The 24033-nt window shown below is 27.8% G+C and overlaps 1 protein-coding gene across 1 annotated transcript; it reads right to left on the bottom strand.

Moving 5' to 3' along the window:
• Positions 1-3665: 3665 nt before the first annotated feature.
• On the bottom strand, positions 3666-22478 carry LOC130670246 (adenylate cyclase type 3-like). The gene is made up of 10 exons (XM_057473547.1): positions 20952-22478; positions 16038-16417; positions 14743-15027; positions 14345-14649; positions 13001-13117; positions 12709-12920; positions 12273-12617; positions 9836-10141; positions 9339-9674; positions 3666-7873 (listed from the first exon to the last, which is right to left on the bottom strand). Exons 1-10 carry the CDS (start codon positions 21501-21503, stop codon positions 7691-7693), a joined length of 3021 nt encoding a protein of 1006 aa, XP_057329530.1. The 5' UTR covers positions 21504-22478; the 3' UTR covers positions 3666-7690.
• Positions 22479-24033: the final 1555 nt, after the last annotated feature.

The following is a 24033-nucleotide window of genomic DNA, read 5'->3' on the forward strand; positions in this document are numbered from 1 at the left end:
CGATCTAATTGTATACAATCATATACATTATGTATACATATGTATACGTTTGTATATAATTACATACTGTATTCGTATAGATTATATATAATTATATACAATTCTATATAATTCTATACCAATATATACATTTGTATATAATTACGTACTGTATTCGTATAAATTAAATATAATTATATACGATTCTATATAATTCTATACAAATATATACATTTGTATATAATTACATACTGTGTTCGTATAGATTATATATAATTCTATATAATTCTATACAATTATATACATTTGTGTATAATTACATACTGTATTCGTATAGATTATATATAATTTTATACAATTCTATATAATTGTATCCAAATATATGCATTGGTATATAATTACATACTGTATTCGTATAAATTATATATAATTCTATACAATTATATACATTTGTATATAATTATATACAATTATATACATTTGTATATAATTATATACAATTATATATAATTGTATACAAATATATACATTTATATATAATTTTATTATTCTTTTTTGCATTTTTATATAGAATTATATACGATTGTATATAATTCTACATAATTATATAAAAATTTTATATAATTATGCACCACCTCTATCCAGTTGTATATAATTCATATATAACTGTATACAGATATATAAAATCTTTTTTCATCGGGTTGTTAATCTTGTATATAAAAAAAAGTATTTCCTCCATTATTTTTATAATTTTAAATTGATTTCATATTGAATCATATTTATAAATAATAAATTATAATAATAAATAAATATACTGATTAAAGTAATTATATACGTAAAATAATTTTAAAATAATGTAAAGTCTATTTACCGTTTAATCAATTGCGAAAATATCATATTTTTGAAAATATGTCTTTGCATTAAAATGAAAAATCAAATGTAATTATTATAAATAATAATCATGATAAATATACAATTATGGTAAATATTTATATATATGTTAAAATGTGATTGACGCTCAATCTTTTCAAGTGCATTATTATTCTTATTCTCGATGACAATCTTTAATGAAAGAGCGTTCGATATATCAACCTAGAGAATATTTTTTAAAATACACGCGACGATGTTTTGCCAACCATGAAACGACTAATGCATAAAAATATCCCGCACGATCTATAGATTCATAATATAATGTCACGAGTCATTCTTAACCTTATCCTTTTGTTCAATAGCTGTATTTATAATTTTTTTTTTCTCCTTTTTTTACTCAAGTATTTTTACTCTTTTCCAGTGACTTTGCTATTTTATTATTATTTTTTTAAAATTCTTTGTACCTTTATTGTTTAAAAGTAATTTTGATTCGATGTATTCTTTTAATATATATATTACATATGTTTTTACATTTTATTTTTAGTAATGAAAATATATTCAATATAATAAACAAGTTTGAATATTTTTTGAAATAATTATAAATACTCATCCTATTATATTGATAACTTGTTATAAGGCAACGAATTTGTGAAATATATAACAAATAATCAAAAGTAAGAAATGTATTGTAATTGAATGTCAATAAATAAAGATAAATAAAAATAATCTCATATGATTCGAAAAGAGATAAATGTTGTTGATAACAAAAATGAAGTTACATTTATAAACCCTTACAAAGAGAGGTTGGCCTGGACGATGAAAATCACACAGTAATTTTATCCCAGATAGCAAAATGACGTCTTGATGAGTTCTGAATGAATTCCTATTTATGATTTGGACGTCTCATCATCATCTTAAAGAAGTCTTTAAGAAGTTCTCAAGATGTTGAACGAGTCACCTAGCGAACTCAGTAAGACGTCTTTAAAAAGAGTTCTTTTTTCTGACTTCGCAAATAAGACCAGTATGATTTACCATGACTTCTTTAAGAAGCTCCTAATTTTGACTTCATAAAGAAGTTTAAAAAAGAATACATTTAGTCGTCACAAAACTGACGTCTTATTTGGTGTCTAGTTGCGGCTGTTAGTTTCTCGCCAACTTGGCTATCAGGGTAGGTTTTTTCTGTGATTTTCCTATGACAGATGCAGGCCTCCACCACAAGGGGAGGTAGTAGGGCACCACCGTAATGATGCAGTACAGTATAAGCACAAATCGGGCCACAGTAGCAAAATTAAAGCGGGTAGAGTTAAAGTAAGAAGAAAATTTGTGCACGTAGGTTAGCGCAGTGGATAGCAGCAAGGACTTAAAACCGGATGGATCCGAGTTCGAGACCAGTAGATATCAAGATTTTTTCATCAGCATATCACACATACTCGGTCAATCTCAATAAATATCCTCACCCAATAGATCATAGAAAATGTCTAGATTAAATTTTTTTTTTGCGATTCAAAATTAATTTCAAAAATAATTACTGTCCGTAAAATTTTAGGGAACTCTATAAAATTTATTTATGATTTATTAAATCGTCAATTATAAAATAATTTTTCCTCGGGTTATTATAAAATAAAAGAAAAAAGAAAATTAAAAAGTCTATGTGGGATTCGAACCCACGCTCGCTAGATACTTTTTAGATTCTTATTATTATTATTTCAGGCCTGGACAAAACTTCACTAGTTACGATAAAACTGGGCGTGCTATCCTATAGATACTAATACAGTAGAGATTCATTTTGATCGTCAAATATATGTCTGAAATGTATAGAAAACAAAATACGATCAAAACAGACCTGAAATTTCGACTCGGATTGCAATGGTGGTGGACAATTTTTCTAGTTAAATCAATTAACACCAAAATTAATTACCCTAAGGGTAAGCTATCTTCGAATTTCATATCATTCCTAAATTCACTGTCAGTGAGTCCACTGTCCACAAATAAATTATCGCTCGGATCAATTGTCGAAGAATTAATTTTCGCCGATCAATTCCCTGATTAAACAACTGAAATTAACCGAATTAAAAATTTTAATTCTGTTATATTCTGTCGAATTCTGAAAATCAGAATTCAACTGAATTGAAAATTTGAATTCTGTGATATTCTGTTAAATTCGGAAACCGAATTTAAAAGAATTTAAGGATTATTTTTTAATTGAACAGAATAAAACCGATTAAAAAATTTTGAATTTGTTTTAATTCAGTTTAATTCGGAGTCAGAACCAGAAATTCGGGGATCGTTTTCAAATTAAACAGAATAAAACCGATTTAATAATTTCGAATTCGTTCCAATTCAGTTTAATTCGGAGTCAGAACCAGAATTTTGATGACTATTTTTGAATTAAACGGAATTACACCGAATAGAATTATTTAAATTCGTTTTAATTTGGACAAATTCTGGTTTTCCTGCCGAATTAAACAGAATTCGTTTTTAAGTTAGGTACCGAATTAACAGAATTTATCTGAATTAAAAATTTAATTCTGTTTAATTCGATCGAATTCAGTTGTTTAATCAGGGTTGCCCTCGAACCATCGCTCGTGTCACCAAATTAATATGACATAAGACAATTATTTTTTAATTACTCTACAAAATCAATTTTGATCATTAAATAGTAACATTATATGAAACTATATCTATTTACTACAATTATGAAATAAAGTTTTTAATTGTTCATATACATGTAGGCACCAAAAAAACTTTTTCACCTGAATTAAATATTAAATTAAATAATTATCTATAATTAATACGTTTGTGTTGCAATTATTTTAAATAATTTATTTATTTTTGTCTGTTTTCTCTTTAATGTATTATTGTTTTCAGATAAATTATTTATACAACATCATTTATAATTATATATTATTAATTTACAATATTCAGTATACACATAAGATTTATTTTTTCTATATTTGTATTATTATAATAAGATATTAACTACAAGATTTCGTTTGTCGATAGAATAAAAATAAATTAGTAAGAAAGTATATTTTTAAGTTATACAATGAATTATGATTTTTAAAAAATCATTGCTATTCTGATATAAACTTTATATATTTTTATATTTCAATGTATACTCGTCGATGTGCTCTCTATAATCATTGTTATTTTTGATAATTTTTTTCGATTGTTTCACCGTGCGAGTCTAGTTTTATTTTTGTTTTTCGTTAATATCAATATAGTTAGAGGACAAATAATTAAATAAAATATTTTTGAAGTATTAAATATAATACATATCCATAATAAATATTTTTTATCTATTGAGAAATAAAACTATGGGTAAATTAAAAATACAGATAAATTATTTTTACCAATAGACTCGCAATTAGGCCGTGCATGTTCTTGAAATTTAGGTTTAACTTTTCATAATTTAATTCATCAACAACTTACATTTTATAACAAATCGGTGTTCAATACTTTTACTCGATTTATAATTTTTTAAATAATTTCACTATGCGATGTAACATATGTTTAATATATTAATAGATATAGTGATGACAAATTGATGAAAGAGTCTTATATTTTATTTAATAACTCGGTGTTCTATGTAGAAAAATAAACTATTACCGAGTATTTAATTATTTTTATTTTGTTTTAAAATTTTTTTTTAAACAGTAACTTTAAAACTTTTGATCTGTATATTACATCTTTTACAATAAATACAATTTTTTCAATTATTTCCAATATTATTTATAGACCATTTCATCGACAGTTGTCAAATTTATTTAGCTGTCAAACACATTGTTAAAAATAATGTAAGATCAAAGAACTGGACATTTTTTTATCGATCATTAGTATATATATATATATATAAATATAGACATATTGGGGTGCTTCGTTTAAGATGACTATTTTTTTTTTCAAGTCCCATGTCAAAATATCATTGCACACTAATTGACTTGACGGATTCTCCTGATAAAAAATTTTCAAGCAAATTTTTATAAATTTTTCATTTTTTTCTGCTTTTTCCTAGTAAACAACTGAATTGTTTATTTGAGATACCCCATAAGTCATGTTTTTTTCGAAATTAGGTTTTTTGCATTTTTGGGTTCTTTGGATGCCCCCCCCCCCCATAGAAATCAATAAAAATATGCATCAAATCAGCGTTTAAAAAAACAATTAACAGCAATTTCATTTAATTGAGAAACCCCATAAGTCATTGACTTATCAGGTTTCTTATAGAAACATGTCCAGTTCTAGTTTTACAAAAAAAATTTTGTTTTTATTTAAAATTCGCGCTTTTTTTGGAAATAAATTTCAAATGTAGTTTTATTCTTGACTGTTATATGTCTAATTAAAATTTTGAAATTAATTATTATTTTATGTAATTTCTGGGTTTCAGAGTTCAAATACATATTTTTTACTTTATTTTATCAGTCTAATAAATGATTTGAGTGGAAAAAAAAAAAACAATGATTTTATAACTTTTTTTCCGTTTGGTTGAGAAACTCCATAAGTCGATCAACTTTAAATAATTTTGTTAAGTAGTTTCAATTACAAAATTGAATTTTTCTTATTTGAATCTTTTTCAGAGACGCTAACATTATTGTCTTCAATTATTTATTTATTATTTTAATCGCAAGTTTTTCCAAAATAGTATATTACACACCGAGGGAAGTAAAGTAAGAAATGTCTCAGATCACATGTAATTGTTGGCCGAGGCGAAGCCGAGGTCAACAAACATGTGATCTGAGACATTTCTTACTTTACTTCCCTCGGTGTGTAATATACTATTTTGTGTTTCCTGAAAAATTTTGTTTTCTTCCCTGGTGAAAATTTTTCGGACTTCTGCCTGAAAAACTCAGTTCTAGAGTTCTAAAGACTTTTTCGGACAAAAGTCCGAAAAATTTTCACCAGGGTTGACTTATGGGGTTTCTCAAACAAACGATTCAACTAGGCTTACAGCAAAAAAGTGAATGACAATTTCATAGGAAATTTAATTCTCTTTAAAAAAGGAACTTTTAAAGAGCAAAAATCCCCTCTATTTACTGCCAATAGACAATAAACTAACAGATGTAGCTAAGTTATAAATAATTAAATAAAAAAATCTTAGATTTATATATTAAATAAGCGCCCTCGCAGATTTGAATCACAGTGGAAACACGGTGGGTTTGTTCCATTTTACCACTGTGATTACGCGGTGTATCCACCGTGATTCCACGGTGGCTTGACCACTGTGTATACACGGTGTTTCCACTGTGATTACGCGGTGGATACACCGTGGAACCACGGTGGTGAAATAGTACAAAGCCACCGTGGAATCACGGTGGATACACCGCGTAATCACAGTGGAAACTCCATGTATACACAGTGGTCAAGCCACCGTGGAATCACGGTGGATACACCGCGTAATCATAGTGGATACACTGTGTATACCCGGTGGTGAAATGGAACAAACCCACCGTGTAACCACAGTGGATCCACGGTTTTTACACTTCCACGGTGTTTCCACCGTGATTCAAATCTGCGAGGGCGGGTAAATTTCAAAAATAACTATCGAGTGCTTAAAATTAAAATTAAGGGCTGATATTTTGTGAGAATTTTTTTTTCAATACGTACAATGATAATCTGACATGGTACTCATGCACCGTGAAGGAAAGCTTGGGTTCAAACCCAATTCGAAATCGATCGATTGCTCTTGCCTTTCTAAATTATAAATTAAAGATTCAATAAGTTAATAAATTTTTTTTATGGGACTTGAAAAAGAAAATAATCATCTCAAACGAAGCACCCTTATATAAATCTATATACATGTATATATATATATATATATACTTATAAGTGTCCAATCTAATTAAGTAACGCACCATTATTTTTTAATCTTTATAGATTGTTTTTTTTACTATCAAAGTAGTCATACCACATATTCAATCAGACGTACAAAGTGTAAGTATTCATTTAATAAATAATTCTCGCAGTGGCAGATAACTACAATGCAATAGATCTTACGTAATTATTTGTATTATTTTTTTTTCAATGTTTTTTTTTCTCTACATACAGTTACACAATCACACAGTCATAAGTTTACTTTTTTTTAAATTGTCAGTATAATAAAATATACACATGGACTAATTAGTTAAAATTATCACATACATGAAGAACGTACTCGCTTTATTCAGAATAAATAGTTTAATATATAGTTTATTTTATAATTACGATGATATTCTTATTGATATTATAATATAATTATCTTTTTCTTTTTAATAATTACAATGGTAATCATTAGAGAGAATACGTTCTTCGTGTTCAATTAATATATATTTTTAAATAAAAGTATTTAAAGTAACATTAATATATTAGTTTGATTGTGTTTTTATTTCTTTTTTATTTTTAACAACCAATTTAGAGATGTTAAATTAAGTTTTTGTAATTTTTTAATTTAACGACAGTAAGTTCTCATTTTTGTTTGTTTTTTAAATTTTTTCTGTAACTTTGTGAAAGCACAAAATGTACCAAGTTTGCTGTAGATAATTACAATACATATTATATGCAATTCTTGAATAATAATCAACGACGTTGATTACGTTTTTATAAATTTTTTATGTTTTTTCATTAATTTTATAATAAAGTAATTTGTGATGATACTGAAGTTAGACGACGTCTATTATTTTTTTGGTTTTTCTTAAAACGATAAATTAAAAAAATTGCACCTATGGCTTTTTTAATTTTCTACATGTCCATATTTTCAGTTTTTTTTTTTTTGAAATTGATTTGTTGAAAAATAAATCCGAAAATTATTAGTTGCCTGCTAACTTCAGGATCATAATTTTAGTGATTGTGTATAATAATGATTGATAAATTATTGATAAATAATCGGGTGTGTAGGGACCACTGGTAAATCGCTGTCAAGCTCAAGATTAACCCCATCTTTAGATACCAAATAATGAGTTAATAATTGACCTTTTCCTTTGACAAAAATCACTCCTCTTTGAATAAAACCGTAACCGAATGGTTCTAAAATTTGTCTTGTTTCATCAGTTACCTGAAATTAAAAAAAAAGTTATTTTATTTTATCAAAGATATAGAGGGATCGAAATGTAGCCAATATATTAATATTATGTTAACAATTATTTCACTTATTCTCTAAGGTTATCAGTTTCACTCCAATATATTTTAGCTGTTACCAAAATAGAGAACCTCTAAATATTTTTTCACGATACCAGTATCAAAACTTGAAGTTTCAGTGTCTCTACAGCCCGTCGAAACAAGCTAATTTCAAGCCGATGCTGCAAACAACTGCTAGCGAATTCGTAATTCAAAAATACCTTCATACGGTGGGCAGAAACAATTGTGTTTCTGCCCAGTGTCAATTATATTTAATGTTCATTTGCAGCCTTATTACTCTCATTTGTTTCCTTGTCACTTCAGTTTACTCATTTCATTTTTTAAGTGACAATTTTAATTAACCAAATAAAAATAATAAAAAATGAGTGAAAATAATATTTTTGTTTTCTTTACTATTTAATGAGTGACAGTTCTCCGTATCATCAGCTTGAAATTAACTTGTTTCTTACTGGCAACTGACTCTGAATCTTAAAGTTCCGATGCAGGTAATCATGAAAAATATAGTGTGTGACTCAGGATAAAAGACGATTTCCACCTGCGGGTGATGGCAGCCAACTTCATCCTGGTCAGAAATCGTCTCGTTTCATCCCTTGTCACACAATACACTTTTTTTTTAGTGAAGGTATGTTTTACCAGCCTAACAGATTTTTGAGCTCACAGAGCTGAAAACTTTACAAGTAATAATGATTTCGAGCTCCCTGAGCTCAAAAACAGTGGGAAGATTTGAGGCTAGCCTGCAGAATCAGGCGGTTTTTAGATTTTTTTAGTATTAAAAATATTTAGATATTTCCGTACATATCTGTCGATACCACACGTAATGCGGAATTTTGATTATACCTCCAGTTAATGTCCAGCTTAGTTTCGACTGAGTGTTTCGTCTGGGAAGAAGAGATGGGATTTCGCAGCACGTGTATGACCAAAAGGGTGAAGAAACGGCTTCCGGTTGGTGGAGGTGGACTTAGGTCCCGTTACATTAATTAATTGTCGATACATTACGGAGTGTTTTTTAAGGATATGTTAAAAAGTGAAATTTCATACAAATAAATTATCTCTAAAAATACGTAAAATTTTAATTTACCAATCGACTTTACAAATTAATAAAAATAAGATTTTATCTAAAATCATCTAGTAAACGGTTACTATAATATTGTGAGAATTAAAAAAAAATTATTTCATTAGATCAATTTCGATCTTACAATTTTCTTTGTAGAATTAAAATATAAAGATTCAAAAGTTTACCGACCTTGAAATTAACAAGCTTTACAATTATAATTTCGTTTGCCGTTTGAGTTTAAACATAAAAGGAAATTCTAAGATTGGATTACTGGATTCTTTGATTACCCTCTTTCTCTGTAAAAGCAATTATTTGTTTGATGACTTACTTGAATATGACCAACTTTTCCAGTACTTTCCATTCTTGAAGCAACGTTAACAGTATTACCCCAAATATCATAATGAGGTTTTCTAGCACCAATAACACCAGCTGTAACTGGCCCTTGATTGATACCCATTTTTAAAACAAAGTGGTTGAAACTTTGTTCATTAAGAATCGAGAGTGCTTTTTTTAGTTCCAGAGCAAATCCAACTAGTGTAGATAAATGTCCCCATCTAGGCCCGTCTTCAGGCTCTGCACATTCGGAAATTCCTGAGGCTGCCATATAAGTTGAGCCAATCGTCTTTATCTTAATGATACACTTGAACTCACTTTTATCTAGAATCTATATATATATATACATGTATAATAACAACAATAAAATATCATTAATCTTCAGTGTAATTAGGATCTAATCAAACGTCATATGATGAAGATAAATTAACTAAGATGTAATGACAAAAAAAAACAATCTATAAATTACAGAAAATAAAAATGTTGACTCACCGCATCAAAGTCAGATATTACTTCATTGAGAAACCTCAAGCATTCAAGGCCTTGATTATTAATACTTTCTTCGCTGTAAAAATCAGCGAAATTTGGCATACTTGCAAAAAGTACTCCTACTTCAGCGTAACTCTGGCTGTAAAGATCGTCATGATGCCGAGTTGTTGACAAAAAGTATGTAGCTACATGAGGCGGTAAGATGTTATAAATCAATGCACCGTTTCTTCGCTTCATATCTGCTGCACGTTCTCTCTGGGCAACTACTTCTCTACCTCGTAAATATAGTATTCTACGTGCTTTCTCTGCCTGTATTACAATAATTCATTAATGTATTACTAATGAAGCTTGAAAGAATTAAAAATATTTTTAATGATTATATCGAATTAATTTTTCTTTTCGTTGATCTTAAGTTTATTATTTTATACCGTTAATTATTAATATTATCACGATCATGTGTTATTAAATGAAGTGAAAACATCCCGGAAACAAGATAAATAAGTAATTAGAAGGCAGTTTCTAACTCATTGAAACATAATTAAAATCTAATTTTGACCGACTAGATAGAGTAGTATATATAAATTTTCAGGTTATCGATTCCCCGTAATACAAATAGATTTATCGACAACAACAAAAATTAAAAGATAATTTCTGAGCGCGTGCGAATTAGAAAATTTGCAAATGATTCAAACTTTTCAAATTATTCGTAATTTTTTCAAATTATTAGATTCGAATCCGAAAATTCGGCTCAGCTATAAAAGACCCTAGTTTTCTGAAGTGATCAATAGTAATTATCTTGTAGATTTGCATCTGTTCTATTTACCTCTAATAAAAATTTGAATTATCGGAAAAATTATCCCAATTATAAGTTACATAAAAGAACAGTTTCTACATGAAGAAAAAAATACAGGGAACTTTACTTAAAAATATGAGTTAAAATTACTCAATTCATATTGTAAACTTAAAACACTATTGAGATTATGTAATTTTTAATACTTAATACTACGTTTTTCATCTGATTTACAGGAATTACTAAACGGATTGTAATTTTTGCACATTGTAGAGTACTTAATGCATATTTTTAGTTCATTTTTATATTTTTACAGAAAAAAAACCGTTGAATCGTACAATCAAATGTGATACTCAATGTTTAGTAATAATTTACTATACTCTTTATAAAAATTGCTGTTCTATTAATAAAGAATACGAATGAATTAATAATAAATTTAATAATATAGCAATTTTGCAGATAAACATACAGTAATAATTAACATTTTGTAATTTTTACTATACTGAAAATAAAGCCACATTTTTAAAATGTAAAAAACCATTCCTCATTTTTTGGAAATAATATTAATAAGAATACTGACAAGAGTATATTCTGCATAGCAATCAATTACATTCCGACTACAATAATCGGGTCTAGTTATTGTCTAGTAAAACAAACTTATAAGTTCCGTTAATCAATTTAACTGTCTATTCAGTTCGTAAGACAAAAGAAAGAATATCAAAGATAAAAAGTACACGTTTGTTATTAATAAAAATTATTTTCAGTCAATTGTTCCGATAATGAATACGTTATGGAACATATGGAAATTTTAAATGTAAATTTATTGTAAAGACTACTCGTGTAAAAAAAAAAATATGTTAAAAAAGTGTTCTCTACGATGGACTTCAAAATGTGAGACAGTCATGTATTTGTTTTGACTCTGATGTAAACTTTAAAAAAGTTTTGTTTTCAAAGGGCTCAATTATATAATTTTTTTCTTGTGTATTCAGGAAACGCAAATTCTGAACTTTTTCTTAAAGTTTGTTGACTTCATTGACAAAGTTTTCTTTTCAGGATTATTTCTAATTCACGAAACATTCAAGAAAAGTTTTTAATAAATCATTTTCTTATATCTTATATTTTCAAAAAATCAAAAATAGTTCATGTAAAATTTGTCATTATCTTACATTTTGAATTTTAAAATAGTTGACATTTTTTTAACCTATTTTGAATAATTATTTTTTACTCAGATGCAACAATAAAATAATCATCTTACACTTTGAGCTTTTTCGATTTTTGAATAATTTATTCCCACCAACTATTCATCAATTTTTCAAAATTTAATTGTAATTATTTTTTAAATTACTATACTTGTATTTTAACATAGAACAATTTCGATAGGTTCAAACAATTTTTTTTCTCCAACAATTAGATCTCAAGACCAAAAAAATTTCAGCTCAATAAAAAATAAAAAATTTTAAATTTTATTTCTACGCTCTTATGACATTTATAACACAATATAACTTCAACTTTTAACTTTTTTATCATCCCTATGATATTATCTGTTTCTTCGATAAGTAATTATAGTTCATCATTTATTTTTTACCAATTGTTTCAATAACATATATTTGCTGAATGGCGTGAATAAATAAATAAATATAATCAACTTACGTATCTTGAAACAACAACAAGAGTTGAAGCAATAGTAAGCAGTGTAGCTGACAATGAATACTTGAGTGGATAGGCAACTGGCTGATCAGGTGGTGGTAATGTAGAAGCTATATCTTCACGATCAAGACAATGTCCAAGCATTAGAATGTTCATCGAACATTGTGCACCAGCTAGTAAAAACATTAATACTGATTTGCCTAAGTAACTAATATATGTTGGCATAGAAATTACAATCAACGCAAGTACTCCAACGTAAGAATAATACGATGGATAAGGACAACGTGGTGACCAATTCAAGGATGCATTTGTCGGTGGATCAACATCTTCAACAATCCCACAATTAACCTAATTTGTCAATAGTTATTATCATTAGAACAATTTGATTGGGTTATTATTTATTTATTATTATAATTAATGTCGAATTTAAAACTTTTACCATATCCAGCAGTAAAAAAACACTGAGAGAAAAAATCATAAGTAGGGCAAGAGTTCGTCTAAGCCATCGAGCTCGAACGGCACTACTTAGGCATGTTGCACCAGCGAGAACAACTCCAAAAAGAGTCACAACACCTGCGCCACCCCAGGTAAAAGGTCCCCAGGGCTGTAATCTCCATATTGGTGCAGCGCAAACCATCACCAAGGGACCGCCTGTTACAAATATTACATCAACACAATTTTAAAACTAACAATGTCCGAAAACAAATAAAAATAATAATAATAATAATTACCCAGCAGTGACAATGGTGAAAATGCTTCTCCACTACAGTGAAAAGCGGACTCAACATTTGGATCCGTAAAATGTAATGTCAACCAAGAAGCATGTCCTTTTAATTCAGCTCCTCCATCTAAATGATTTGATCATATATATGAATTGTAACAGTATATTGTGTGGCAAGGGATAAAACAAGATGGATTACCCTAAGTCTCAAATCATGTTTTATCCCGTGCAACGTACGATATTTTTCATATTATCTGCATTGATACTGCGAGTTTTAATGTCTGCAGTTAGTCGAAACAAGTTCATTTTTGACCGATAACGTGGCAAAAAATAGTCTTGTATTTAAAATAAACAAATTTAGGTAATTTATCAAAAAAAAATAATAGCTTTTTATTAAATTAACAATTTGTAACTTCCCGCTAAGAAAATTGTAAATTTTCAAAAATCCGGGAATTTATTGTTTCAACCCCGATTTTCGAAAATCGAGTTTTCAAACTTTAGCATAAAACGCAACTTGTTTGAGCTTGAAAAGCTCATAAAAAATCATTGCATTCGATTATTTTCAAGCTCGAAAATGTATTCACAATAATGTCTTTGCCCAGAATTTTTTATTGGAACTCACATTATTTTTTAAGTTTTCGAATATAACTGTTTGATTGGTCATTAGAATTACATAAATATTTAGAGGGTTGCAATGACCAAATGAGATTCTAATCAGGATGAAATTAACTCAGAAACTAATTAACTAGGCAAAAACTAATAAGTTGCTTCTCTAGGGAATAAACTGAACAGTTCCTACTCGCTAAATCGTATTGGTCTAAAATTAACTTGTTTCGACTGGCTAAACTCGTAGTTTTAATACAGAATAAAAGTAGCATATTACACACCGAGACAGGAAAGTAGGACATTCTAGCCCGCGTGACTAATTGCCCCTCGAGCCGAAGACGAGGCTGGCAAACACGCTGATTGGGGTGAGATATCTTCTTCCGTAGTGTGTATACTATTTTTCACCCAATCACAGCTGATAGTTTAAGTTTTTGACTCCGTTTACGGGAAGAATGGCACATGCGTTAATTTTTATCATTTGCTTTATCATAAAAGAAAAGCACGACTTTTTTACCGCTAAACAGGTCAAGAATTTAAGCTTTCAGCTATAGACCTAGTGAAAAATAGTATACACACCACGGAGGAGTGTAGGATATCCGAATTCACGTATTTTATAACCTCGCTTTTGATTTGAGGATAAGGCAACTACTCACGCGGGTTGGAATGCCCTAATTTTCTCCCCTGATGTATTATATAGCATATGATGTAAATAATAAATTTTATTTTATAAATAAATTTGAAATAAAACCTCTATTCCCGAGTTCCTGTCGTAATCGTTCACGAAAATCATCTGAATCTTCTTTACTATTAACATTATTATTATTACTCTTTATATCACCGTGATTCATTATCCTTTGAGTATTATTTTCAGCATCAGCAAGTGATGCGAGACTTTTAGTTATAGCCGGTTTAAATGGTTTCAATGTCCTAACAATAAAATAAGTAACTAATCCAGCTTTAGCTAAAGCTTCTTCACGTTTTTCCCCATACGCTGGTTCAACTTCAAATTCATCATTGAGAAAATTTAATGTTGCATTTGAGATATGAACACGTCTTTAATAAAAACAAATATTTTTTGTATAACTTATAATTTTCCTCGACAATTATTTAAATATAAGAATAAATAACGAGCAATTAAATAGTTACCCAGCCATTCCACTGCTCTCCATTTTATTAGCCAGCTCTACGTCCTTGCTATAAACGTCAAATTGCCACTGTCTCTGGCCAAGGACACCCGCAAGTACTGCTCCAGTATGAATACCGACTCTCATGTCCACAGGACTTTTAGTCGTTGCTTGAACATATTTTATTGCTTCTACCATTGATAAGCCCATGTGTATACACAATATTGCATGATCTGGTCGCTCAACTGGAGCACCACTGATACAATAGTAACAATCACCCAGAATTTTAATTCGTAATTGCTCATACCTTAAAAATTACATTTAATTAATATCCTGCTTTAATATTTGTCTGTTAAATTTTTAATTTTACGACAAGTTTTAAGTATTCAAAATATAATTAATGAAATGTTATAACTTAGGACAAGATTTTCGCCTTGATTTCGAAATGAATGATTCAAATCTTTGATACTACGGCGAAAATATTGGTTTTATCAGAAAAGTTTTCAAACAAAAGTTGTAGGAAATTTAATTTTCTAAAAAAAATGTCTCTTCAGATTTTTTTATACGGCCAATATTTTCACCGTAATTCTAAAATTAAGATTCATATTGAATAATTCAAATTTTTGATAATTATGAAAATCTTAATTTTGAAATTACGGCTTTTTTTTTAGTCCTAAAAAAAAATTATAAGAGACATTTTTTTTGTGAAATTAAATTTCCTACAACTTTTGCTTGAAAAATTTTTTTATACGACCAATATTTTTTACGTAATATCAAAAATTTCACACTATTATTTATTATTGGTTGATTTTAAATTAAAGCAAAATCCTGGCCCTAGTTATAACATTTATTTGTATAAATTGATAACTCGCGTGATTACAAATATACTATCCTTCTAAAAGAATCAATAAATTCTATAATATCCGATTTAATCACGAAATATTTAAGTATTTTTGTCAATCTATTGCGTTACTTGAACTCAAAAGTTAAATGATTAATGTTTTATTTTGATTATACTAATTTATTTGTAACTAATCATTGTAGAAAGTTTTTTCATGGTTGTTCATTTACATTTTTCATCTATCTATAACAATCTTTTTCTGGCTCTTTTACTTCTGCTCTATCTCTCTTCTTCGTCCTTGTTATGAAATAAAGAGGAAGAGAGTGTAGTAAATCGATAGAGAACAGAAACTGAAACTATATATGAGAATACAAAAGAGGGTTGAACTCCGACTGAACATATAATAACGCTATTGTGTGTATTTGTGTATCGATGGTGTGTAATTTTATTTAACTGTCGACAATAAAAATATTTACCGTTCACTCAATTGATCGAAACGAGCAAAAAGTTCGTTTAAAATTTTAACAAGTTCGCTTGCGCTGTATGTTGATGAAATTGCTGTAAATCCTACAATATCAGCATAGAGAATTGAAACATTTTCATGCCTTGACATATAAATTTTTTTGAATTGAGTATCAAATGATGCACCCAAATCTTGACGCATTTTAACAGCCACGTGTTCTGGTAGTACACTTAAAAGTAATCTTTCTTGCTCGGCACTTTGCTCTTCGATCACTAACTGAACCTGCAAACTTTGACGGGTCTCTAAGAATGCTCGACGTTGTTGGAACTCTGCCAATGAGTAACTTGATGCTCCTAGAATTGCTGCCCCAGCTGACAGTGTCACTGTTATTATCTGAAATATTTCATTCATATCTTCTGGTTTTTTTTCAAATTTTATTTAGTTTTCATCCATGACCTTTTTTTATTTATTTTTAATTTAATTATCGTTTAATAATAATATAAATAATAATAATATGACAACACACTGAAAAAAAGAAATATTTGTCCCAAATAAATCAATTTAGATGTGGCTTTTTTTAAAATATTTCTTAATGACAAATAAATATATTTGGTACAACAATATATGACAGTTGATTCAAATAATTTTATAATTTGACGGAAATATATAATTTATTTGTGGTAAGGAATTGATATATTTGTGGTAAAGATATTAAATTTGTAAAAAATAGCCGAAAATTTGGCGATACTATACATATATTTGAAGCCCTTATTTATTTGTAGCAATTGGATCATTCTTTACCACAAATAAATCCCTTATTTCACGCAATTAAACTACTCAAATATATTATATCTTTCTCACAATTAAATATTTATTTGGCCATACCCAAATATACGATATCTTTGGCTCAAATAAATCTTTTTTTCAGTGCATAAATAAAATATTATTAGTATTATTAGGGTTTTTATGCATTTTTCATACAATTTGATTCAATTCTCCTCTTTATTGGATAGAACTTTTTCTGATGTTTATTAAAACTTTGTACAACGTTTCGGCAGTTTCCTGACTTCCTCAGGTACTCATTTATGAAAACATTGAATTGTTAAATCCATGAATTACAATGCAAGCAATTAATACGACTGTTACTAATAATATTCAATTTACTCATTATATTGTAAAATTGTACTTGGAAATATTAATTAATATCATTGTTAAATTATTAAAATTCAAGTACTAGTGTCAGAAAGAAATATCCCTGATTAAACAACTGAATTCGAGCGAATTAAAAATTTTCATTCTGTTATATTCTGTCGAATTCTGCAAAACAGAATTCAACTGAATTGAAAATTTGAATTTGAATTAAACAGAATAAAACTGATTTAAAAATTTCAAATTCGGTTTAATTCAGTTTAATTCGGATTCAGAACCAGAAATTGGATAATTATTTTCGAATTAATCAGAATTAAACCGAATAAAATTATTTAAATTCGTTTTAATTCGGACAAATTCTGGTTTTCCTGCCGAATTAGACAGAATTAATTTCTAAGTTAGGTACCGAATTAACAGAATTTATCTGAATTAAATAGAATTAAAAATTTAATTCTCTTTAATTCGATCGAATTCAGTTGTTTAATCAGGGATATTGCAACATAAACTTATTCGCGTCTAATAATTCTAGATCATCGTTCATAAATAGTTGACAGTTCATAAATAAAATAAAAATTTTGTTAAATTTTATAAAAATGATAATAAGCACAAACATTTAATTGGTGAAAACACTAATGAAATGAAATATTATTATTAGGTTACCAACTACAATAAATCGTAAAGTGTAAATAGTAACGAACAAACAAACAATCATATACATCAATTGCATAATTTTATTTTCTTTTACGTGTCGAAAATAGGGCACGCTTCATTAAATCATAGAAGCTTGTAAAAGCAGAGGAAATAATAACAGAACGATCCGACGTTAATTTCACGGTAAAGTTATATTTATTCGAATAAAAAAAATTTTAATTAATCTAATGTTGATTTGAACTTGTTTCATTTTATTAACTTAATTGTAACTACAATGCGAATGTTAATTATCAGTCATAATTATACTTTGTATTTTTTTAAAATAATGATATTTTAAAGTTTAACATATCCACAAGTAATTTTTAAATTAATTAAATATACATTATTAATTTATTAATTAACCTCAAAAAAATGTTAGCTTAATATATAATAAAGCGACATCCTATTCTAAATTAATTTTGATTCAATTTTATGTAAATGTATTAATCATATATATATTTGTCAAGCAGATGATCAGTTAACAAAAGACAACACAGAGATTAATTAGTACGTTAAATGATCTAATACCCGAGCCGGGACGTCGTGTATTTGTAAATCCAAATTTATAAATATAGATATACAAATGTAAGGAGTGATCGGATGCTAGTTCCGGATCAAATATTAGATCTTATATTAATTGTTGTATTTTGGATTAAAATATCCCGTGTAAAAAAAAATCGTTTCAAAAATGTTCAACATATCCTTTATTTTAAAAAACGGTTCAAAACGATTTAATTTCAATACTATATAGATATACATTCATCATTGAGTAAATCGTTTTGTTTGATCAGGGGCAGAACCTCTAATTTGGAAACAGCTTAGAACTTTAAGTTGAACTTTTTTCGAGCTTTTATGATTTTAATAGTAAAAGCTATGTTTGACTTAGAACTTTATGCGTAGACGAATTTTAAAACATATCAGATAACAACGTTTTTGAAACATAACTTTCATCACATATTTTTCTCTCATTCAGAAAAAGTTTCAAAATCTCTTCATTGAAGAGAATCTTTAAGATCTGATTAATACAATATGTTAGCAATATTTTTAAATAAAGTTAATACCAAAATTTGGCATGCATTTATATGAGAAAATTATCAAAGTAATTCTAAAAACGTGTGGTTAGTATTCGCCTTTTCAATATAGAGATTTCAAATTAAAGATTTTTGAACACTTTCTTAACGAAAAAAAAATGTAATGAATATACATTTTCAGAATTATGTTTTAAAAATGTTCTTATCTGACTCAAAATTCGTTCACACATAGTTCTAAATCAATTATTTTTTTACTGTTAAAATCATAAAAGTTCAACTTACTCTCTATAGAGAGTATTTTTTGAATACTTTGAATACTTTTGAATCACCCTTTTTATAGGCATTTAACATTGCAAATCGTTTTTTTTAATCAGAGTAAAAAAGAATAAGTGAAATAAGTAAATATTCACTAATTCTCAGTTCCAACCGAACCACTTTTTGAAATTAGTGGTTCGGTTTGCACTTGGAATTAATGAATATTCACTTATTTTCGCTAGATCATGTTTAGAGAGTAAAGTTATAATCTGTCTCGTATTTAGAAGCTCTACATGGCGAACATTTTTACAATTTTTTCGGAACGAATGTTTTTTACATAGAATATTGGTCAGATAATGTTTTATAACTAAAAACCAACCAATCAATATATTATTTTTATTTTTAAATATTCATGAACACTATTGAATGAAATAGTTCAAAATCGTAAATCACGATACACGGTTTAAGTCTATTTTAAACTACCATTGACTATACTTCACTCAAGTGTAATTAATGCATCTGTACACGTGTCGAAGGCTTCGATATATTACCTCCGATAAACGTATCATTTTAATAATAATATTCTGATAAAAATCAATGAAAATTCTTACTTGTTAGATATTCGATTCAGGGCATATTTCTAATTATAAATAAATAACTTAAATCTTTTATAAAATTTTTCAAAATAATAGTTATCTACTTCGTATACAGTATGGAGATTTTATCAATTTAAAATTCCTAATCTTTATTCATAAATTTCTCTTCAATGTTTTCATAAATTATTTTTAAAAAACTACAATGCTCAATGTTTTATAGAATTTCATGCATCTAATAAAATTTTATAAATTTTAGTATGTTTTGAATAAGAACTAAATTAATAATTTAGTTAAAAAGGTAAAATATTTTTTTAATCAGAGTAAATAAATTATGAACTAGATTTTTGAAGTATTTTTATGAATAAGATAGAATTATAGCTTTAATTTTTTTTTCTTTTTCGTTGAAAGAATTTTTATTTTTATTATACTTAGATGGTATTTACGATTCAAGCTATTCCATATTTTATTGAAAATGTTACCATGGCTTATAAATACTTTTGATTTTTTTTTTTTTTTACTTTCACCCTCTGTAAAGTTGGTGTATCATAAAAAATAATTCTCATCAAGTATAGCAAGAAAAAAAAATAAAGAAAAGAAAAGCTAGCTTTTTTCATATTTTACTAATTTTTTTAGATTTTTGACCGGTCTTTAAATCTCAATTCTCTTAAATATGAAATAGTGAAATTAGTGACTATTCACTATTTGCTAGTGAAAAGTATATCACTAATTCAAATACTGGTATACTTTGCACTAGCAATAAGTGACTATTCACTGCCAAATAGTGATTTTCAATAATTCGTTTTTAGAGAGAAGTTTGTAAGCTCGAACTTGCTGAGAATTTTTTTAACATACGCTAACTTTTCGAAGGGCGTATATATGAGCCTGTATATTTGTATAATAATTGCAAGAATTATTTTTCTAATTACCGGTAATGTAATTAATACAATAAGTTAGCTATCTTCTTGTATAAAATTAATAATATAAAAATTTGGCGTTTATTTATATAAAAAAGAAAAATATTATTAGAGTAAATTTTCAAATAATTCATGTAAGGCTCTAAGTATTTTATTTTAGTTTTTTTTTTTTTTTACCTACAATTATTAAATAACTTAATGTTGTTCAACAACAAAACTCCTGTTGAATAGCATCAAGTAAAAAAATGAACTTCAAAGTGTATAAGTAATATAAATTGAACTTGAAACTTACCAGAACTTCAAGCGGCGTTTGAGAAGGAACTTTAGCTAGTCCAACAACAGCAACAATATAAGTTGAAGCTGTACCAAGTACCAGTAACGCAACATGAAGAAGTCTGAGCGGAAGAGTAGCAAAAAGAAGATATAGAAGTAAAAGTAACCATCCGAAACTATCTCTTGGTGTGACGACATTATTTTTTAGAAATAAATGTATCAATATTTGAGCTGTTGATAATTGCCAAGCCAAGTGCGGCATTGTCGACCAAAGTTTATCTCTAGCCCGAGTGCCACGTTCAGCAAGAGCTAATAGTCCCAAATTCAAACCCAAAAATACAGCAAAAATTCCTTTAGTCGTTACTTCAACATCTGGTGATATCAACATATACATGTCATAAAGTATAGCTGATATAAGAAAACAATGAAGTCCACCTCGTCTTTGTTGAAGTGATGAAGCTCGGTAAAGCCGTTCAAGATTAGGATTCGCAAAACTTGTTTTAAAAATTCTCGAGGGTCGACCTGATTTCAGGTACGACTCCTCATTTGGTAAAATTTGCCGGTGGGACATGATTTATTTATTTCCTGGACGTATTTTTTCTTGTTTCTTTTTATTGTTTAAACGGAATGAATGAAAGTTATATGTTGAGGCATATTTAGTCGACCTTGAATCTTTTCCTCGTTGACAAGTGGATTCTTTGAGCTTATTATCTTTTTCTTTGTTTATATATTTTTTAAATAAAACAGATCATAGATTTGATCTATCACTTACATTAGAATAATTATCGGACTTGTGGATCGAGTATTCGATGCCTATTATCGTTTAATTTAATTATTATTATTAAAAATATTTATTTGATATTCATAGAATATGATTTAAATTTTAAATGATTTATTATAATTAAATCAAATATATATCTATATATATTATCATTCTTATTTTTTTAAAATTAATCTTCACTTATGTGTTCGTTGCTTTTTAAAATAATTCTAGTCGTCACATATTTATATATTTTCATATACAAAGCCTCAGTTAAATTTCAAATCCACTTGGATTCTTATTACGAATTACACTTGCACACAATTTCACTTTTGAAATTATTCAAAACATTACACACTTCCGTAAATATCATAATCATAATAAAATTAATAGATGATGCTAATAGTTGCAATAAAATTATAATTTTTGAAATATAATATTACTAATAATCTCGACTCCAAATACATATATATATATGTAATCTTAATTCTTCCTGATTTAAGTAATAAGATTTAATCTGTCAATTCATTGACTCAGGGTCTGTTGGATCCACCGCCCGCGCGCGGGGGACTGTCCAGATTACAACCAATTCCCTTATCCGCTTCCTAGTTCTCCGGCGCCACCACTTGGTCCAACAATTGTGTCATCCAGACTTGCGCCTTGCGACTCTTACCCTCTTTGGGTCGATATTTTAACAACCAGTGTTGAGTGTGCCCAGAACCACCTAGAGCTACCAGAAAACTTAAACAACTAAAAAAAAATATTAAAATCATCTACGGGGTATGAGTTTAACTATAACCTAAATTCACACCTTATGCTCCTCAAATTATTTTTTTTTTGCTTTCATTTTTTCTTCTTTGTTTCTAAACTTCATCTTTCACGTGCGCTTACTTTGTTGGCATTTTAAAATATACTCTATACATACTATTTGCTTTTTTACTTTAAACTCAAGCTACTTTCTTCAACACTCTTTACGGTTATTTTAAACCCTGGATTTTATCCGTCGACTTCAGTCGTCAGTTGCACTCGACCTGCGAGCTCTTAGATCAGATAAAGGAGGGTATGCTTTTTTTTATCTTATAATTGATGTTTTATATTTATTTTTTAATTAAATTTTAAACTCAAGATTAAATCTTATTTTTCGAGAAAACGCGACTTATTGAGATCATCGATTTTTTTTTGAAATTTCATTTTAACTGAACAAATTTTGAATTTGGAACTTCGACTAATATTTTTTATCAATTAGTTAATTAGGGAAATAATTAATTAAAGTAAAACAATTCAGTTCCAAGTCAAATTAGTTTTCTGGTTTAATAAAAAAAAAAAAGAAAACAAACTAATTTATTAGTTAGCGGTATTTCATTTTTATTAATATAAAAGATTTAAAAAAAAGTTTTTTTCTGTTTTTATCGTTGATAAGATCTATTTCATAGTCGTAGTGACTATGATTTTAAAATTCATTAATTCATTCACGAGATATCAAATAAAATTTTAATGAAATTCTAAGCATACGTACCCGCATACTAAAAAAACAACTATTCAAGTATTAATTTATTAAAATAGTTGCGAACGACTAAGTAAAATTTTTCATTAATTCTATGATTAACGCAATTGAGTAGCTGAATTTCTTTCACATTAATGTCACTGTGACATGAAGAAGGAAACATTCAAAATCGATTAAACCGATAAGGAAAAGTTGACACTTGAAAAACTTTTAAAACAAAAAAAAATTTTAAAGTTAAATTTATCATTGAGACTTTTATAACATCGAAAAAAAATTACAAAAAAATCGATTTACAAAGAAATAAAAGTGCTTAGTCAATAGTATCTTATACATCATGTGGAATCGGTATCATCCTCGATGTCACTAGATCACTAAATGTATATAGTAGTTTATGTAAAGAATGCACGAAGAAAAACGCCGTTAAATTTTTAAAGTCAGCGGTATGCAGTTGGAGTTATAAAAATAATTTACTTTATTATTATTAAAAAAAATTCATACTTTATGAAATTGAACACTTTGTGTAATACTATGAATTTAAAAATCTGTCTATCGGTTAACCCTGCGGGCATCCCCTAAACTTCCCGCTGTTTTCGAGCTCCTTACATGCCATTGCTTTCGAAAAAAACCGTTTTTAGCATTTCTTTCTCCGGCGATATCTCTCGAACAAATTAACCGATTGAGATAGCTAAGGCAGCAATTGACACGTTTTATTAAGTTCTAGATCTGATTAGATTTTGAAATCAATTGTTTAAGTCGTTTCTGAGAAATCAATAACGAACTAAAAAAAAAATCGGTTCATTAGTTAAATAGTTATAGGCCGGTCACACACATACATAC

Source organism: Microplitis mediator, chromosome 6 (genome assembly GCF_029852145.1).
Source record: "Microplitis mediator isolate UGA2020A chromosome 6, iyMicMedi2.1, whole genome shotgun sequence".
Lineage (NCBI taxonomy): Eukaryota > Metazoa > Arthropoda > Insecta > Hymenoptera > Braconidae > Microplitis > Microplitis mediator.